Below are 19,422 nucleotides of genomic sequence, written 5' to 3'. Positions count from 1 at the left end.
TGCCTGTAGTCCCAGCTACTCGGGAGGCTGAGGCAGGAGGATCGCTTGAGCCCAGGAGTCTGAGGTTGCTGTGAGCTAGGCTGACGCCACGGCACTCTAGCCTGAGCAACAGAGTGAGACTCTGTCTCAAAAAAAAAAAAAATTAGACAAATAATTTACATTTTGGTCATAAAAGAAGTTCCTGCTATTGCAAGAGGAAAAGCAAGTACTAAAACATGACATATAGGGTGATTCTGTTCTTAAGAAAAATAAAACACACACAGAATAAAGACTGGAAAGATCTGTACGAAGTGGCTACCAGTGGTGATCTTGGAAAGGACCTGGGGTAGGACTGGGTAGAGAGGGAGAAAGGTGTTCACTTTCTATATTCTTGTTTTATTTGAATTTCAAACGTATCTATTACTTTTATATCTATGAAAAAGGGGAATAATATTTCAATTTTTGAAACAAAAAAACTAAATTAACAAATAAATAGGGCCCCCGCCTCTGGCCTCCAATATGGGGTAACAGCAGCAAAGTCATTATCCTGCTGCCTTTTGGCACAGGTTTCTGGAAAGACGAGGGGTAAATAATGCCCAAAGTGCTTAAAATCCATATATACCAGGGGGCCCCTACCAAAGGAGATTCCTAAAGCTTGTAAAATCCCTGGGCAATGGCTACATATTAGCTCTCACCTGGGGAAAGGAAAAGGTCAGAAAAAGAGGAATGCATGAGAACATGATGTTTTGAAAACCTCCCCCATCCTGGGAAGGAAGCTGGAGGGTGGGAGTATGTCTGGAGCTCTCGGGCTCCAGTTGGGCCTACAGGGTGATTACGGGCTAAAAGCAGGCAGCTGTGCAAGGGCTCCAATGACCACAGGAGTCTGGGACAGGCAGGTGAGGAGGGGAATCAAGGAAATGTAGAATAGGCTGGGCCTGAGGGGTGACAAAGGCAGGGTTAAGTGGCACTATGGGGCCCATAGCCACTCCTCCAGGCAGGGCTGCTGGAATCTCTCCTTCAGCTCTGTGGACTTCTAGATGGTAAGTGGCATCCTGAGCCCAGCAACCATGGTCTGGGGTCCAAGAGGCTGACTCTTCACAGCTGGAGACCCTATTCCTCCACTCCAGCCGGGGATGTCAGAGGCCTGGGAAGCTGTAGCCTCTAGCTCCCCTTGGAAGGGTTGAGAAAAGCTGGTCCAAGAAGACAACGAGGCTCTTCCTCTGTTCTTGCACCTCACTAGGGCCTGGGGACAGCAAGTGGAAGCTTCTATAGGGCAGGAGGCCTAGCACTTAGGAGCTCAGGCTGACCTGAGTTCAAGTCGTAGCTCTGTCACTCACTACCTGGGTCACCTTAAACAAGTCACTTAACCTCATTGAGCCTCAGTTTCTGCATCAATAAAGTGGAGCTAATAGCACTAACCCCATGGGGCTGTTACAAACTAGTTAATGAACTAGTGTATGGAAAGTACTTAGCATTAGCACAAAATAAATGCTCGGCGAATGTTAACCTGTCTGATTGCCTCAATTTGCACCATCTTGGTGCCTCCATTTTGCTCTTCTCGAGGCCATCTCACCTCTGACCCCTAGTTAGTGCAATGCCCAACAGCAAAGGCTTTGGATCTCAACTGAAATGTTTTCAAATTCTGGCTCTACCACTTACTAGTTACATGACTTCAGGTAAGTTCCATACATATACAATTATTTTCCGTAAAATAGGAATAATGATCTAATATCTACCTCTTGGGGTTGTTAGAGAAATAAATGAGATACCTCGTATAAAGTTCCTGGCACATAGTGACATTAAATGGTGCCTATTTGACCTTTTTGTAATCTCCAGAGTATTGAGCTCAAGACTGGGCACAAAGGCCATGTCGATATGTGCTTGTTTGCAGACTGACTGCCATTCAGACCTGCCATGGCCCACAGACAAACTGATATGTGAGCCCCCAGGAGGTGCTGGGATTCAGGGGTAGAGGGTGCCAGCTCTGGTGCCCAGAGAGGCTGGTGATGGAGAGAAGGCCCACCTGAGGAGCCTGGGGCAGCCCTGGCTGTGCCCAGTTCACAGTAAGTTGATCAGCCCTGGGCATCAGACTTACATTGGGCAACTCTCTTGGACTTCCAGGGTCCACTAGAAGGAAAAGGATAAAGACCAGATTCAAGAAGAAAGAATTAGAGTCTAGCCAGCCCCTCACCAGTTCAGAGTTAGAGCCACCTTCCACCTCTCTTTCCCATCAAGGGAAGCAGCTCAAGGCACTGGCACATCCTAGCCAAACTATCTCCCCTGCCCGACCCGCTCGCTGGCTCTACATGTCACAACCTTACCTTAGACTACCCCAGGCAGGTTCTGATCAGCTCCTCTAAAGGCCCACAAATTCCCTCTCCTGCCCTATGGCTCCATGTGCTGATACATGGCACAGAGGCCCCAGGCCCTGCGAGTTGGCTTCCAACTTCTCACTCATAGAGCTCGATGCCCAGGCTCTTCACAGAAGGGGAGGCTGCAGTTGGGCTATTAGAGACCCAGGGAATTAAAACAAAGGCTAAATAAGGTATTTTTTGAGGGGGGAAAAAAGGGTACTGATCACCATAGTCTCAACAAGGCCCAACACTTTCCCCCCTCCCAAGTCAGGAAACTCAGGATGAGGTATGAGGTTTCCCAGCTGGGGAAAAGAAGTGGCTCTCCCACCTCTCCTTCACAATAGAGGCTACCTTAGCTTCTCACACAACGTGGGCCACATTACATATTATTCAGCCGACAACACAATCAAGTGGGAAGGAACTGCCTCCCCTCTAGACCCAGCCAAGACTCCTCCTCCAGGAAGGACCTAAATAAATGGAATTCTATAGCACTTGATATGTAAGCTTCACCTTTTCCTATAACTTCACAGTGACCAATATAGCATTTGTATACCATTGCCTCTGGGACCTGCCAGGGATAGCGTCAGAAAGAGCCCAGGGCAATGGTCCTCACAAAGGGACAGCCAACTTGACTGTGGGAACGCGGCAAAGCAACTTCCTGACTTTCTGTGCTAAAGAAACCCACCATCAGTTCAACCTAAGTGCAGGGGTCTGGAGAAAGATTTAAGAGAGTTAAGTTTAAAACAAAAACCCAACAACCACCCCCAGATCAGCCCTACTATATATAGTCAGTCTTCTGTATACCTAAAATGGAGAGCTCATCAGTAATATTAATCCAAAATGGCAAATAATCCTAAAAGCATTGCTGTTTCTCAACTTAACAAGAGAATGGAGCTGGTAATGCAATTCCTCCTAAAGTTAACCCTAGCACACAGTATTCAACAAGTATTTATTGAATGTTAAATAAATGAAAGATTCATTTCATTCAAGTGACATCTGTAGTTATTCAAACTCTTATCTGTGTACACCTGCTTGTCAGAATAGCAGTGAGTTAGGCCAGAAAGTTCTCTGGACTAGGAATCAGTACATCGAAGTTCTGGTTTTGGCTCTACCAGTTAACTCTCTATGTGGTCTTGGGTAAGTCATGGTACTAAATTCGGAGGTGGGGGGAGGGGGCGGCCAGGCACGATGGCTCACGCCTGTAATTCTAGCACTCTGGGAGGCCGAGGCGGGAGGATTATTTGAGCTCAGGAGTTCAAGACCAGCCTGAACAAGAGCGAGACCCCATCTCTACTAAAAAAATAAAAAGAAATTAATCGGACAACTAAAAATATATAGAAAAAATTAGCCAGGCATGGTGACTCATGCCTGTAGTCCCAGCTACTCAGGAGGCTGAGGCAGGAGGATCGCTTGAGTCCAGGAGTTTGAGGTTGCTGTGAGCTAGGGTGATGCCACGGCACTCTAGCCTGGGCAACAGAGTGAGACTCGGTCTCAAAAAAAAAAAAAAAAAAAGGGGAGATCGAGAAGATGGCGGAGTGGTGGTGACTGCTTGGATGTGCGCTCCGGCGAGGAAGCCATGGATCCGGACCTGCCACAACGCTAGAGGACCGCTCCCACACAGGAACAGCGGTGTGAATCCACGGAGAATCAGCGTGGGACAAACAGAGCAAGTGAGGTCTGAGGTGAAAGAAAATTAAGATCGCGGAAGTCTGCGGAAGGCGCGGAACAGACAGTAGCCAGCAGAGCTCGGCCGGCTGCGCCCGCCCCCAGGTGGGGCGGGGGCACTCTTTTGGGAAAGCGGCTTGCGCTCCTCACTGACCTCCACCCCCAATTGCTTGGAGACCCCCCGCAAGCCAGAGCAGAATCACCGAGGGAGACGTAGGGCATTGCAGACAGGAGGCTTTTTCGGGAGAATAGTTTGGAACCTGGGAAGTCTCGGCTGAGACAGCCCTTGGCGAGAAGGGACGGACCTGCGCCAGGGGCGAGGGGCACGAAGGATCCTCGATCAGCGAATTGCGCTGTACCTCTGCGCTACTTTTGTCGGTGGTTCTTCAGCCGGTGGCCCCCGGCGGCTTTGCCCGCCAAACCCCCCCCCCCCCCCCCCCGCAGCGGCGGTCTCTGGTCTCTGCCTGCCAGGGAGCTGGTCCCCCTCCCACCCCGGAGCGCTGTGGGCGCCATCTTGAAAGCAAAGGCGGAACCGCTCGGGAGCCATAAGGTGCCGAGCGGCTCTCCCCGGCACCCTCCGCTGGTCTCTGGGCCCGCCCCATCTCCGCCGGGGCCGTGCTGGGCGTGAAGGGGCGGAGCTGCGCTAAGACGTAAAAAAAACATTGAGTCCCCGCTCGGGACCCAAGGGAGCGGGCGTGAAGGGGAGGAGCTGCGCTAAGGCGCAAAAACACAATCATTGAGCCGCTGAACTATATACTTCAGATTTGTGTATCCCTTTGTTTAGCGATGTGCTGTGGTGCTGTGTAGCTCTGTTTTTGTTCTTTTGTGTTTGTGTTTTTGGTGTTTTTGGGTTAGGTCTTTTTGTGTTATTTGTTTTTTTGGTTTTTTTTTGTTGTTGTTTTGTGGTTTTTTTTTGGTTTTGTTTTTTCTTTTCTCTTTTTCCTTTTTTTCCTCTTCTCTTCTCCTTTTCTTTTCTCTTTCTTTTTCTTCTCCTTCTTTTCTTTCTTTTCTCTTCCTTTTTTTCTTTTCTTTTCTTTTTTCTTTTTTTTTTTTTTGTTGAGACAGAGTCTCACTTTGTTGCCCAGGCTAGAGTGAGTGCCATGGCGTCAGCTTAGCTCACAGCAACCTCAGACTCCTCAGCTTAAGCGATCCTACTGCCTCAGCCTCCCGAGTAGCTGGGACTACAGGCATGCGCCACTATGCCCGGCTAATTTTTTCTATATAGATTTTTAGTTGTCCATATAATGTCTTTCTATTTTTAGTAGAGACGGGGTCTCGCTCAGGCTGGTCTCGAACTCCTGACCTTGAGCAATCCACCCGCCTCGGCCTCCCAGAGTGCTAGTCTTTTCTTTTCTTTTTTCTTTATTTCTTCTCTCTTTTTGCCTTCTAACTGGGAAGCCACGGTGAGCTTCGGAACGGGCCAGGCCCCTGGCTCTGGTACATACCGGAACCTGAGTAGTCACCCCCAACACCGGCGATCTGCGGGCACGCAATCGCCATCTTGGAGCCCACAGCCAAGTCACTGCGGAGCAATAGGGTGCCAAGAGGCTCCCTGGACGGCCCCCTCCCCTGGTCCACAGACCTTATATAGGGACCCCGCCCATGTCTAAACATTGACTACTTCTCCAGAAGTGAGAGTGTGGAGCCTGGTCCCTGGGGACATTGGGCCAAGGCAGACTTTTGCCCGTGGGAGCTGCAGCAACTGGGGCGGTGAGCGAGCGAGGGCACCGTCCACTCCCCATAGCTAGTATCTTTCCTGCAGATAGAGACAGAAACCACCCCTATAGAGGAAGAACCAAAGGGAAACAAACAAACAAAGAGAATTTCGGTCTACTACTAGTGTGGACCCTGCCTGCCTTCTGAAAGACCACAACACAGTGTCCTAACTCGCCAAAGCAGTCTTGGATCACTCCAATCCTCTACGATTGGACTCATCAGAAGCAGTCCCCCAACTGAAATAGAAAAATCTCTAAACAATTCACAACAGTCTTCCCCTCTTGCCAAAGGAAGCAATATACCTAGACTGCTTCACAGCCTAAGAATAGAGCACAAAGAGTGCTGTTAACCAGACTAAATCTATAAGAAAAGATCCAACGATTAATCTAGATGGGAAGGGCCCAGCGAAAAAACAAAGGAAGCACAAAGAATCAAACAGAAAGCTCACCCCCAAAGAGAAATACCAGCTCTCAACCATTTGACACAAACCAGACTCAAAACACCAACATGTCACAGGAAGAATTCCAATTATGGATCATAAACAAGCTGAATAATATACAAGAATCAATGGATAAACAACACAAGGAAAACACACAAAAAAATACAGGATTTGGAGGAAAAATTCACTAAAGAAATTGAAATATTGAAGAAAAACCAAACTGAACTCCTAGAAATGAAGAATTCACTCAGAGAGCTACAAAACACTGTGGAAAGTCTCAAAAGCAGGGTAGATCAAACAGAGGAAAGAATCTCAGAAATTGAAGATAACTCCTTCCAACTAAATAAGTCAGTCACAGAGATAGATCAAAAAAGTAAGAGAAATGATCTGAGTCTTCAAGAAATGTGGGATTATGTGAAGAAACCTAACTTGAGAGTTATTGGCATTCCTGAGGGTGAAGAAGATAATAAGCAAGGGTTGGACAAGCTATTTGAAGACATAATGGAGGAAAATTTTCCAGGCCTTGCCAATACTCTAGACATACAGATTGAAGAAGCTCAAAGGACCCCTGGGAGATTCATAGCAAATAGGAAAACACCACGCCACGTAGTCATCAGGCTGACCAAAATATCCACTAAAGAGTCCCTTCTCCGAGCTGTAAGGAGAAAGAAACAGGTAACTTACAAAGGAAAACCCATCAGAATTACACCAGATTTCTCAGCTGAAACCTTACAAGCAAGAAGAGGTTGCGGCCCCATTTTCACGCTTCTGAAACAGAATAATGCCCAGCCTAGAATCTTGTACCCAGCTAAGCTAAGTTTTCTATACGAAGGAGAAATCAAGACATTCTCAGATAAACAAAGGTTGAGGGAATTCACCAAGACAAGACCAGCCCTACAAGAAGTACTCAAAAGAGAGTTACACACGGATCAGCACAAGAAAGATCCACGAATGTAAAACTACTCAAGAGCTAAAGATGAAATTCCAGATACCACAATGGCTCAGGAGAGAAAACATCGCAATGAAGTTCTACCCAACAAGCTGAACAAAAAACCGTCTCACTTATCAGTTTTCTCAATAAATGTGAATGGCTTGAATTCCCCGCTCAAGAGACATAGACTGTCCCAATGGATAAAAAAACACAAGCCAAGTATCTGCTGTCTTCAAGAAACCCACCTAACGAGCAAAGATGCATTTAGACTGAAAGTAAAAGGATGGAAATCGGTATTTCAAGCAAATGGTAACCAAAAGAAAGCTGGTGTGGCAATCTTAATTTCCAATAACTTAGCTTTCAAACCAACAAAAATAATAAAAGACAAAGATGGCTACTACATACTGGTCAAGGGCACAATTCAACAAGAAGCCATGACTATACTCAATATATATGCACCCAACCTAGGTGCACCTAGATTCATAAAGCAAACCCTACTAGATCTGAACCAAATGATAGATAATAATACTGTAATAGCTGGAGACTTTAACACCCCACTGACAGTACAGGACAGATCCTCTAAACAGAAAATAAACAAAGATATAATGGACCTAAATAGAATGCTAGAACAAATGGGCATGGCTGACATCTATAGGACATTCCACCCAAAGTCCACAGAATATACATTTTTCTCATCAGCTCATGGGACATTCTCTAAGATTGACCATGTCCTAGGACATAAAGCATGTCTTAAAAAATTCAAAAAAATAGAAATTATACCATGCATCTTCTCAGATCACAGTGGAATAAAAGTAACAATGATCACAAACAGAAACCCTCACTCTTACTCAAAGTCATGGAAGCTAAATAACTTTCTCCTGAATAATTATTCTATAAAGGAAGAAATCAAGATGGAAATCAAAAGTTTCTTTGAATTAAATGACAATGGAGATACAACTTATCAAAATCTATGGGACGCAGCTAAAGCAGTCCTGAGAGGGAAATTCATATCCATAAATACCTATATCCAAAAGACAGAAAACCTGCAAATAGACAACCTAACGAATAGACTCAAAGAGCTGGAGAAAGAAGAACAGAACGACCCCAAACCCAGCAGAAGGCGAGAAATTACTAAGATCAAATCAGAATTAAATGAAAAGGACAACAAAGAAACTATAAGGGAAATTAATAAAACAAAAAGTTGGTTCTTTGAAAAGATAAACAAAATAGACACACCTCTGGCTAGACTAACCAAGAGCACAAAAGTAAAATCTCTAATAACCTCCATTAGGAACATGAAAGGAGAAATCACAACCGATGCTACAGAGATACAAGATATCATCTATGAATTCTACAAAAACCTTTATGCACACAAACTGGAGAATGTGGAGGAAATGGACAAATTTTTAGAAACACATAGTCTTCCCAGGCTCAACCAGGAAGAAATAGAGTACCTGAACAGACCAATATCAAGAACCGAAATTGAAACAGCAATAAAAAACCTTCCCAAAAAGAAAAGCCCTGGTCCAGATGGGTTCACACCTGAATTTTACCATACATACAAAGAAGAATTGGTGCCCATCCTACATAAACTATTCTCCAATATTGAGAAGGATGGAATTCTCCCCAACACGTTCTACCAAGCCAATATAACATTGATACCAAAACCAGGAAAGGACGCAACAAAAATAGAGAACTACAGACCAATTTCTCTCATGAATATAGATGCAAAAATTTTCAATAAAATACTAGCAAATCGAATCCAAGTACTTATCAAAAAAATAATCCACCACGACCAAGTGGGCTTCATCCCAGAGATGCAGGGGTGGTTCAACATACGTAAATCTATAAATGTAATTCACCACATAAATAGAAGCAAAACCAAAAACCATATGATACTCTCATTAGATGCAGAAAAAGCATTTGACAAAATTCAATACTCTTTTATGATAAAAACGCTTAACAAAATAGGCGTAGATGGAACCTACCTAAAAATGATACAAGCCATATATGACAAACCCACAGCCAACATCATTCTGAATGGGGAAAAATTGAAAGCACTCCCACTTAGAACTGGAACCAGACAGGGCTGCCCACTGTCCCCATTACTTTTCAACATAGTATTGGAAGTCCTTGCGAGAGCTATCAGGCAAGAGAGCAAAATAAAGGGAGTCCAAATAGGGAAGGAAGAGATCAAACTCTCACTTTTTGCTGATGATATGATGCTATATCTGGAAAACCCCCAGGATTCAACCATGAGACTCCTGGAATTGATTAACGAATATAGCAAAGTCTCTGGCTACAAAATTAATATACACAAATCAGAGGCATTTAATATGCCAATAACAGTCAATCAGAAAACCAAATTAAAGACTCAATACCCTTCAAAATAGCAACAAAGAAAATAAAATATCTAGGTATATACCTAACTAAAGAGGTAAAGGACCTCTATAAGGAAAACTATGAAACACTGAGAAAAGAAATAGCAGAACTTGCAAATAGATGGAAAAATATACCATGCTCGTGGATCGGAAGAATCAACATTGTTAAAATGTCTATACTACCCAAAGTGATCTACAGATTCAATGCAATCCCTATTAAATTACCAACATCATTCTTCACAGATGTAGAGAAAATAATTATACACTTTGTATGGAACCAGAGAAGACCCCGTATAGCAAAAGCAATTTTAAGCAACAAAAACAAAATGGGAGGTATTAATTTGCCAGACCTCAAACTATACTACAAGGCCGTGGTTCTTAAAACAGCCTGGTACTGGCACAAGTACAGGGACACAGACCAGTGGAACACAACAGAAAATCCAAATATAGAACCATCCTCATATAGTCACCTAATTTTTGACAAGGCAGGAAAGAATATACTCTGGGGACAAGAATCCCTATTCAATAAATGGTGCTGGGAGAATTGGTTAGCCACTTGTAGAAGACTGAAACAGGACCCACAACTTTCACCTCTCACAAAAATCAAATCACGGTGGATAACAGACTTAAACCTTAGGCGTGATACAATCAGAATTCTAGAAGAAAATGTAGGAAAGACTCTTACAGACATTGGCCTAGGCAAAGATTTTATGAAGAAGACCCCCAAGGCAATCACAGCAGCAACAAAAATTAATGAATGGGACATGATTAAATTAAAAAGCTTCTGCACAGCCAAAGAAACAGTCACGAGAATAAACAGACCACCTACAGAATGGGAAAAACTTTTTGCATACTACACATCAGATAAAGGACTGATAACAAAAATCTATTTAGAACTCAGGAAAATTAGCAAGAAAAAATCAAGCAACCCTATCAAAAAGTGGGCAAAGGACATGAATAGAAACTTCTCGAAAGAAGATATAAGAATGGCTAACAAACATATGAAAAAATGCTCAACATCCCTAATCATCAGAGAAATGCAAATCAAAACCACAATGAGATATCACTTAACCCCAGTGAGAATGGCCTTTATTAAAAAAACCCAAAACAACACATGTTGGCGTGGATGTGGAGAGACAGGAACACTCATACACTGCTGGTGGGACTGCAAACTAGTGCAACCCCTGTGGAAAGCATTATGGAGGTATCTTAAACAGATTCAAGTAGACCTGCCATTCGATCCAGCAATCCCATTATTGGGCATATACCCAAAGGAAAAAAGGTCATTCTGTAACAAAGACACATGTACCCGAACGTTTATAGCAGCACAATTCACAGTAGCAAAGATGTGGAAACAACCCAAATGCCCATCAATACATGATTGGATTAGTAAGCTGTGGTATATGTATACCATGGAATATTACTCAGCTATAAGGAATAATGAAGATACGACATCTCTATGGTTCTCCTGGAGAGAGTTGGAACCCATTATATTAAGTGAAGTATCCCAAGAATGGAAAAACAAGCATCACATGTACTCACCAGAAAATTGGTTTCCCTGAACATCACCTAAATACACATCTAGGAACGACACCAATCGGATATCAGACTGAGGTGGGGGGTGGGGGAGGGGATGGGTGTATGCCTACCAATGAGTGCGTTGCGCACCCTTTGGGGAATGGTAACGCTTGAAGGTGCTGACTCGGGAAGGGGGGGTGGGGAAGGGAGGGATATATACCTACATGATAGGTGCAATGCGCACTGTCTGGGGAACGGACACACCTGGAGCTCTGACTTGGGGAGAAAGGCGGTACATGGGCAACGTATATAACCTGCAATTCTGTATCCCCCATAACAATAAGATGAAAAAAAAAAAACAAATAAAAAAAAAAAAAGAAAATCAAGGTGGGGGAGAGGGGGGAGAGAGAGAGAGAGAGAGAGAGCGAGAGAGAGAGAGGGGGAAGCAGGGGCTACATGATCAACATGTTTCTTTCAGCTATGTTGTTCAACAGAACCTGTATTATTATTATTATTTTTTTTTTTGAGACAGAGTCTCGCTCTGCTGCCCTTGCTAGAGTGCCATGCCGTCAGCCTAGCTCACAGCAACCTCAAACTCCTGGGCTCAAGCGATCCTCCTGCCTCAGCCTCCCGAGTAGCTGGGAATACAGGCATGCGCCACCATGCCCAGCTAATATTTTCTATATATTTTTAGTTGTCCAGCTAATTTCTTTTCTATTTTTAGTAGAGACAGGGTTCTTGCTCTTGCTCAGGCTGGTCTCGAACTCCTGACCTCGAGCAATCCTCCTGCCTCAGTCTCCCGAGTAGCTGGGACTATAGGCATGCGCCACCATGCCCGGCTAATTTTTGTATATATATATTTTTAGCTGTCCAGATCATTTCTTTCTATTTTTTTAGTAGAGACGGGGGTCTCACTCTTGCTCAGGCTGGTCTCGAACTCCTGACCTCAAGCGATCCTCCCGCCTTGGCCTCCCAGAGTGCTAGGATTACAGGCGTGAGCCACCGCACCTGGCCAGAACCTGTATTTTATGACAAATAATTATAATGTCTCTTATTTGGGCACAAAACTCCAATCCTTTTAACCAAGTTGAAATAGCCAAATAGCTGACGATGGGGCAGTGGGTGGCAGAAAAGGCCATGAGAAACGGACGTGAAGAAAGTGAAGGGACATGGAATCTCAAGGAGGTGATTCTACTCCATGTTCTACAGTTGTAAAGTTACTTCTAAATCAAAGGCCCCCTCATTTCCTGGCCCATGGTGAAGTGTGAGCTCTAAGATCTAACTTATTAATTAGAAAACATCCTAATACCAGAAGAAAAACAGACAAAGGCCTTGGAGGGACAATTCACAGAAGAAATGCAAATGGTAATAAACATAAGGCAGATGAGAGGTACAGAAAGTGTTTAACCTCACTATTAACCAAAGAAATAGAAACTAAATGACACTGACGTGTAAGTTTACAACTATCAAATTACCAAATGTTTAAATGAGATGGGTTGAAGCAGCTTCTCTGTTATACTGCTGGCAAAACAGAGAGAGCCTTTCTGTAAAGCAATTTGCTCATATTTATCAAAAGCATTTAAAAAAGCATTCCCTTTGACTCAATAATTCTACTTCTAGGAACCTATCCTAAGGAAATAATCACAGATATGCCCATATATAAGGAAGTTCATCACAGCATTATTTCCAATAATAAAAAATTGGAAACTCCTAAATGTATGACATTAGGGGAGGGTTATGTACATGTTATGGAGTTATTAATAAGTATTTTCACATAATTTCTAATGATATGGGAAATACTAAGTTAAAAGGCAGGTTTATGAAACTATATTTATAGTTGAAATCCAGTTATACTTAAAAACATACTTGTACAGAAAAAAAATGGAAAGAAATACACCAAAACATTAACAGTGACTATTGTATCTTGGTGATGAATTTATGGGTGATTTTTAAAAATCTTCTGCCTTTCCTATACTTTCCCAACTTTCAACAATGAACATGTATTATTTTTAAAATTGTAAAAAGTACAGTAAAGGTGTGAGGGGAGGGAGATGTTTGCTTATTTTCTCTCTAAGCTTTCCAAATATTCAGAGTTAGAAAGGGACCTTTGAGATAATCTAGTCCAGTGGTTCTCAACCCTAGCAGCTCCAACCCTTCCTTGGCATATACAGTATTTTATAATATACCCTTTGCCACCCTGAAATGAACCTCACAGTTAATACGACCTGCTCATATACATAATTTCAAGAATAATAATATACTAATTATACTATAAAGAAGAAATAAAAGTGATTTATAATAAGATAATATGTATTTGAATATACAAATACCTGGGGCAAGACTATACTAAAAAATATAATAAATTAGCGAGCTGCTTCTACCTATATGTAAAATCACCACGAATGCGATCACTGCAAATCAAGACTCGTCCAAGTATGTTGTATTGGCAACTTAAACACCCCATCAATGGCATTGCCGCCAGTGACATGATTTTCAAAAGTCACGAGCAACTCTTGGTAAAGTTCTAAATAAAATAAAATACCATATTCCCGCAATTTACACAGTTGTTGCACTCCTGGAAACTCAGCGTATATGTTAAAACTGTAAAAACGTTTTGTGTTCATTTGTAAAATAATTAGACCCTGCTAATTATACCAGGTTTTTCCACTTACATTAATGTTGGGTAGGGCATTCAAAGTTTTACAAATGCAGATTTTATAGTTCCCATTCCCCTATCATATTTATTCAAAACATGAAATCCACAATGATTTTTTTGTGTGAGTTGGGCTTGTATCCTTTAAAACTAATGATATTCAGAGTTTTAGCCTTTGACACTATTTCTAAAACCTATCACCTAAGAACAGCAAGAGATTCCTAGAACATATTCTTAAAACTGACACAAATGTTTTTGAATTATTGGGAACATGGCTCTTCTTTAGTAGCACCGTGGCATGAGAACAAATTATCATTTTTTAAAACCATTTACTGTGCTCCCTTGGTTATTTTCCCTAGCCTGGCCCCAGCCCCAGGAGTATAAAATGAACTGAGCCGGAAGAAAAGGACTAACAGGGCCAGGCCACGGGGAGAAGGAAGGGGCTAGGTTGCTAGGTTACTGCTTGAGCCAATCCAAGTGGTCCCAGAGGGGTACCAGATACAGGACAGGTCCCTCTCTCTGCCCCACTAAGTTGAGGGCCCTCTCAAAAGAGGGGGTCAAAGAGTGGGGGAGGGAGGCTGATCACTCACACTAGGCACAAGTAAAGAAATGAGGCAGAAGCACAAAGAAACAGACAGCCCTGCATTTCTAAAACCATTCAAGTCTCCTTCATTAATTGGCTTCCCCCCAAAAGAAAGATTTCTTTATTAAGAAATACCAGAGAGTGAAAAACCCCCAACACATACACATTTGTAGGCTCACATAAAAGTGCAGAGATTTACATATTAAATTGCATTTAAGTTAGAAAATAGATTTAAAAACAAAATACTTTTTTTCTCCAACAAGGTAAAGAGATTTGGTCAGTAGGAAAAGGAGCCTTGGAGGTAAAGGCAGGAGAGTCAGGACAGGAAGAATGGAATTTAGCTGCTACAGAATTAGAACTCACCTCTAACCCAACCCCGCTCCTGGGAAAAAAGGAAACGGGGAGGGGGACAATGATGATCTCAGCTAGGGCCCGGAAGGCCTCGGAGCCAAATGGACATGAAGAAATGGCCCAACAGAGCCAAATTCTACCCACCCCCAGAGGTTTGGGATCAGTGCCAACCATCCTGGCCTGGGGAAGTGGGGTGCAAAGGAAGCTTGAGGAAGGGGAAGGAAGGGGAGAGTTGGAGAGAGTGTCAGCCACTGAAAAGATCAAACAATTTAAGGCCCTTTTCCCCTCCAGAAAGATCAATTCTTCAATCTCTCCTCTGATCAGAACTCAGACTAGGGACAGTCCCAGCTGGTGCATGGTATGAATGGGATGGAGCTTCAGGCCAAGGTCTTAAATACAGAAGATTTATAAAGGAAAAGAAAGAGGGCAGGGAGTATGAAAAAGGAGAAACTTTAAAAAGATCATTTCACACCAGAGATAAAATATTTCCATTTTGACCCTTCACATCAGAAAGAAAAAGCTTCTGTGACTGACCTAAGGGTCAGCAGGAGAGTGGCTGAGGTAAGTTGAGGGAGAACAGAAATTCATCTTGGCCCAGGAGAGGAGACAGGCTGAGTACTGACTAAAAAGGGGTTCATATGAGTGCCAGGTTAATGAGAAAACCTAATAACTTCCAAACTCTCCGGGCTTGGTGCTCTTTTGAATTACCTAAAATCTAACTGTGAGGAAAAAGAAAAAAGAAAAAACACAGCCAGAAAATGAATGGGAAAGGAGAGGCAGATAGAAGAGGAATCTGAGTCAGTCTCTCTTGCAATCTCTCTCCCTCAGGGATGCTCAACTCAATTCCTGCTATAAGGAAAATAGGAAGACATAGAGAAAAATCTGGAAGCAGCCAAATTTCATTAATTCCAATTAACTGGGAAGTGTGAAATAGGAATTGGTAAAGAATCTGGATTACACACCATTTAAAAAGAAATATATGCTGTCACTTGTAAAAGACCACTAACCAAACATTTCCAAGGGGAGGCCCTATGAGCCTGCTTTAATAACCAAGACTCACTTGCAATTAATAGCATCCATCTTGTTGAAAACAACATCCTAATATAGAGCTTGTTCTCCTAAGTAAATATAATCCCCTCACCCTCCTGATCTTGTTCATACTGTATATTGCTTTGAAAGTCCTTTCTTCATGGTCCAGAGTAAGATAAACTTCAGCCCAGAATGTAGTATAGATCAATGGAGAGTTTGGGAGCTCTCTCTGCAACCCAAGGGGACCCTGGGAAGTGTGGGTAGTAACAAGCAACCCCTTCCAACCCCCACCCCCACCCTACACACAAACATTCTTGAAATAGAAGGGGGAAGGAGGAGGCAGGCAGTTTGCATTAGACACAGTTTAATTGCCTTCAAATAGATTAAAAGTTCTGGTTTATACTCCCCCCATAAGTCATCCAGACAGGACCCTGGCTTAGAAAGAGAAAAACACAGGTGCTCTAGGAAATATAGCCACATATAATACATAAATCTTCTTCCCTGAAATAGAGCAGGTCCTGAGCAGAGCTGACTGGGGGCCACAGCCCGCCCCTAGTCAGGGTGAAGTGGCTCTGGGACTCTGCCGGTGGAAGTGCTGGAAGAGTGGGGCTTGAAGGAAGCCCCTGGTGTGGTTACCATAGCCCACGGTGGGCTGAGGCCTTGGAGAGGGTTACCCAGGAGGGCAGCAGTGCTGGGCTTTCGCTTACTCAGCCGAGGCTTAGTGGAAGTATTGGTTAGCCTTTTCTTTCCTGTTTTTGTTGTTGTTGTTGAGGGGACATCGGGGGAGGGGAGAGGAGAGGAGAGCCTCTCTGTGCCTTGGTTTCCCCATTTGTGCATTCAGGGCCTCTGCAGGCCTCACACGGGGAATCTGAGGGGGGTAGTGTTTAAGTGAGCACTTGGGCTTCCTCTGAGGAAAAGAAACCACCAAAGTGCAGACTTTTATTACTGCCATTCCTGCTCCCAATGAGAGCAAGAGTAGAAAGGAAAACAAATTAAAAGAGGCTAATGAGAAAAAGGGAGAAATGAGACAGAGAGTGTGAGGGGCTATGCTGTTGGCATCTCATAAATTCTTATTGAGAATGGCACAGGTATTAAAAAGTCTCTGGGTAGTCTACGAGAAATGTAAATTGTTAGCTCTACTACAACTACTTACATATATCTAATGGGAAAAGTGGGCTTGGGTGTTAGGAAGTGGTCGGGGGACAAAGGAGAAACTACACGAATAAATACAAGTGGAAGTTACCTGCCCCATTCCTAAAAGGATTAGCTGGCAATGTTGGCACTTGGTAGCCAGGAGAATCCTCCAACCCCACTCTCCATCCTCTTCAATTCTGAAGGCTCCAAGAACCCAGTTAGGATGCAGCAGCTTGGGAGGATTTGAGCCAGTCTCAACCTTTAACCCGAGAATGAGACCAATGACCCCAAGCAGGAGAGCTAGGCTCTAGAAGGAAGAGAGGGGGGTCCAAGGAGACCCTATGGCCAAGGCCATGGAAAACCAGTGCCAGGGCCCAAGAGACCCATTTGTCCAGTTACCAGAGGTGACTGACATCTTCTGCTACTGCCTTGAGTCCAGAAGTTTTAAAAAGCTTGCAGCAAGAAAATGCCAGTGTGCAATTGGGTGACTGAAGACCAAAGGCGGGGGGGAAAAAAAAACAGTAAAAGGGACAGCTTACTTGCTCTCTGTCTCAGGTTTACTTCTCACCTGAAATCTCTCATAGCCCTAATTAAACATAAACAAAAGTCTCTTCCATAGATAGGCTACTTCTCAGCTTCAGTCTCCTCCTGTGGTGGCTCTGGGGGCTCTGGAGGTGGCATCTCTTCGGGAGTGCTGGTGTCCTCCGGCATCTCATTTGAGCTCAGATGTTCTGTTGGGGCCTGAGAAGGAAACGATACCAGATTCAACACAAAGATCTCTCTCAAAATCCAAATGCAGATAATCCACAGACACTGAACTCTTTCTCTGAACCCCTTGACCACACTGATGCTACAGAGATGCAGCCACCGACACCAAACTCAGAATCAAGATATGGCTATCGTCTTTTCAGCAGAATGCAACTGAAGTTTATTTGAGTTATATACTTAACTGTCTGTTGTGGACATATTTTCCATTATTATTCATGATAATAACAGGGATCACAAATAATTACACAGGTCCCCCCGCCCCAACCCTTCGGAACAAGATGTCATAATGTACTTTTCTAACAAGGCCTGACCCAATGGTTCTCAATTCTGTTTCTGCCCTAACACACAGCTCACTAGAATAATGATTCTCAGCCAAAGAAGGTGGGGTGTAAAAATCTTCAGATGATCACATATGGTTGGAAATGCCCCTAATTGATTCTAAAATACCACTCTTCCCCACATTCAACCAAGAATCACTAACCTAGATTGTTATGATTTGAGATGAGACTCATCGAAAAAAATGACATTCCAAATTATGACAATAATATATTAACATGGGTTTCTGTACTTTAAAAAGAAAATTCAAAATTTAGGAAAATCAAAGTAGAGAACAATTATCTACCTTATAAAAAACATTCATTTAAAAGTAGGATTCTCTCTGGGAGGCTGAGGCGGGTGGATCGTTTGAGCTCAGGAGTTCGAGACCAGCCTGAGCAAGAGCGAGATCCTGTCTCTACTAAAAATGTAAAGAAATTATCTGGACAACTAAAATATATATATATAAAAAAATTAGCCGCGCATGGTGGCACATGCCTGTAGTCCCAGCTACTCGGGAGGCTGAGGCAGTAGGATCGCTTGAGCCCAGGAATTTGAGGTTGCTGTGAGCTAGGCTGACGCCACGGCACTTGCCTGGGCAACAGAGTGAGACTCTGTCTTAAATAAATAAATAAATAAATAAAAGTAGGATTCTATTTTAAAACAAAGTTCAAATCTACTAAAAATCTATTAAAACTAATAAAAAAGTTTGGCAAGGTTTCAGTATACAAGATCAATATATACAAATCAATTGTATTTCTATACGCTCCCAATAAATAACCTAAAAATGAAATTAGGAAAACAATTTCATTTACAATAATATCAAAAAGAATTAAATGCTTATGAATAAATATAACAAAATAAGTCTAAAACTTATACTCTGAAAACTACAAAATATTGTTGAAAGAAATTAAAGAAGATTTAACTAAGTGAAAAGACAGCCCATGTTAACGGCTCAGAAGACTTAATCTTGTTAGGATGGCAATATTCCCCAAATTGATCTATAGATTCAGTGCAATCCCCATCAAAATTCCAGCTGGATTCTTTGCAGAAATTGATAAGGTGATTCATATGAAAATTTAAGGGACCCAGAATAGCCAAAACAATTGTGAAAAAGAAGTATAAAGTTGGAGTACTCACATTTCCTAATTTCAAAACTTACTATAATGCTAAAGTAATGAAGACAGTGTAGTACTGGCATAAGAGCAGACATATTGATCAATAGAATAGAATTGGGAGTCCAGAAGCAAACTCTCACATTTACAGTCAATTGATTTTTGACAAGCATGCCAAGACAATAGTATGGAAAAAGAATAGTCTTTTCAACAAATGGTACAGCAACAACTGGATATCCACAGGCAAAAGAAAGAATGTGGACCCCCCCTAATACCTCATACCATATATAAAAATTGACTCAAAATGGATCAAAGACCTAACTGTAAGAGCTAACTATAAAACTCTTACAAGAAAAGAGGTATAAACCTTCATGGCTTTGGATTAGGTAATAGTTTCTTAGTTATGACACTAAAAACACAAACAACAAAAGAAAAACTAGATAAATTGGACCACATCAAAATTTTAAAATTTTGTGCTTCAAAGGACACCA

General features: G+C 42.7%; 1 protein-coding gene across 2 annotated transcripts in view; it reads right to left on the bottom strand.

The window, feature by feature from the left end:
- Nucleotides 1-15,790: 15,790 nt before the first annotated feature.
- The window catches only part of ZDHHC9 (zinc finger DHHC-type palmitoyltransferase 9), a 34,346-nt gene continuing 30,714 nt past the window's right edge, over nucleotides 15,791-19,422 (bottom strand). For both annotated transcript variants that reach the window (XM_069464564.1, XM_069464565.1), the window contains one exon: nucleotides 15,791-17,474. In XM_069464564.1, coding sequence (XP_069320665.1) covers nucleotides 17,358-17,474 — 117 coding nt within the window. In that variant the 3' untranslated portion in view covers nucleotides 15,791-17,357. The remainder of the gene's footprint in view (nucleotides 17,475-19,422) is intronic.

Source organism: Eulemur rufifrons, chromosome 30 (genome assembly GCF_041146395.1).
Source record: "Eulemur rufifrons isolate Redbay chromosome 30, OSU_ERuf_1, whole genome shotgun sequence".
Taxonomy (NCBI): domain Eukaryota; kingdom Metazoa; phylum Chordata; class Mammalia; order Primates; family Lemuridae; genus Eulemur; species Eulemur rufifrons.
Note: the sequence above shows the minus strand (reverse complement) of the source record. Positions and strands in the feature narration are given on the sequence as shown.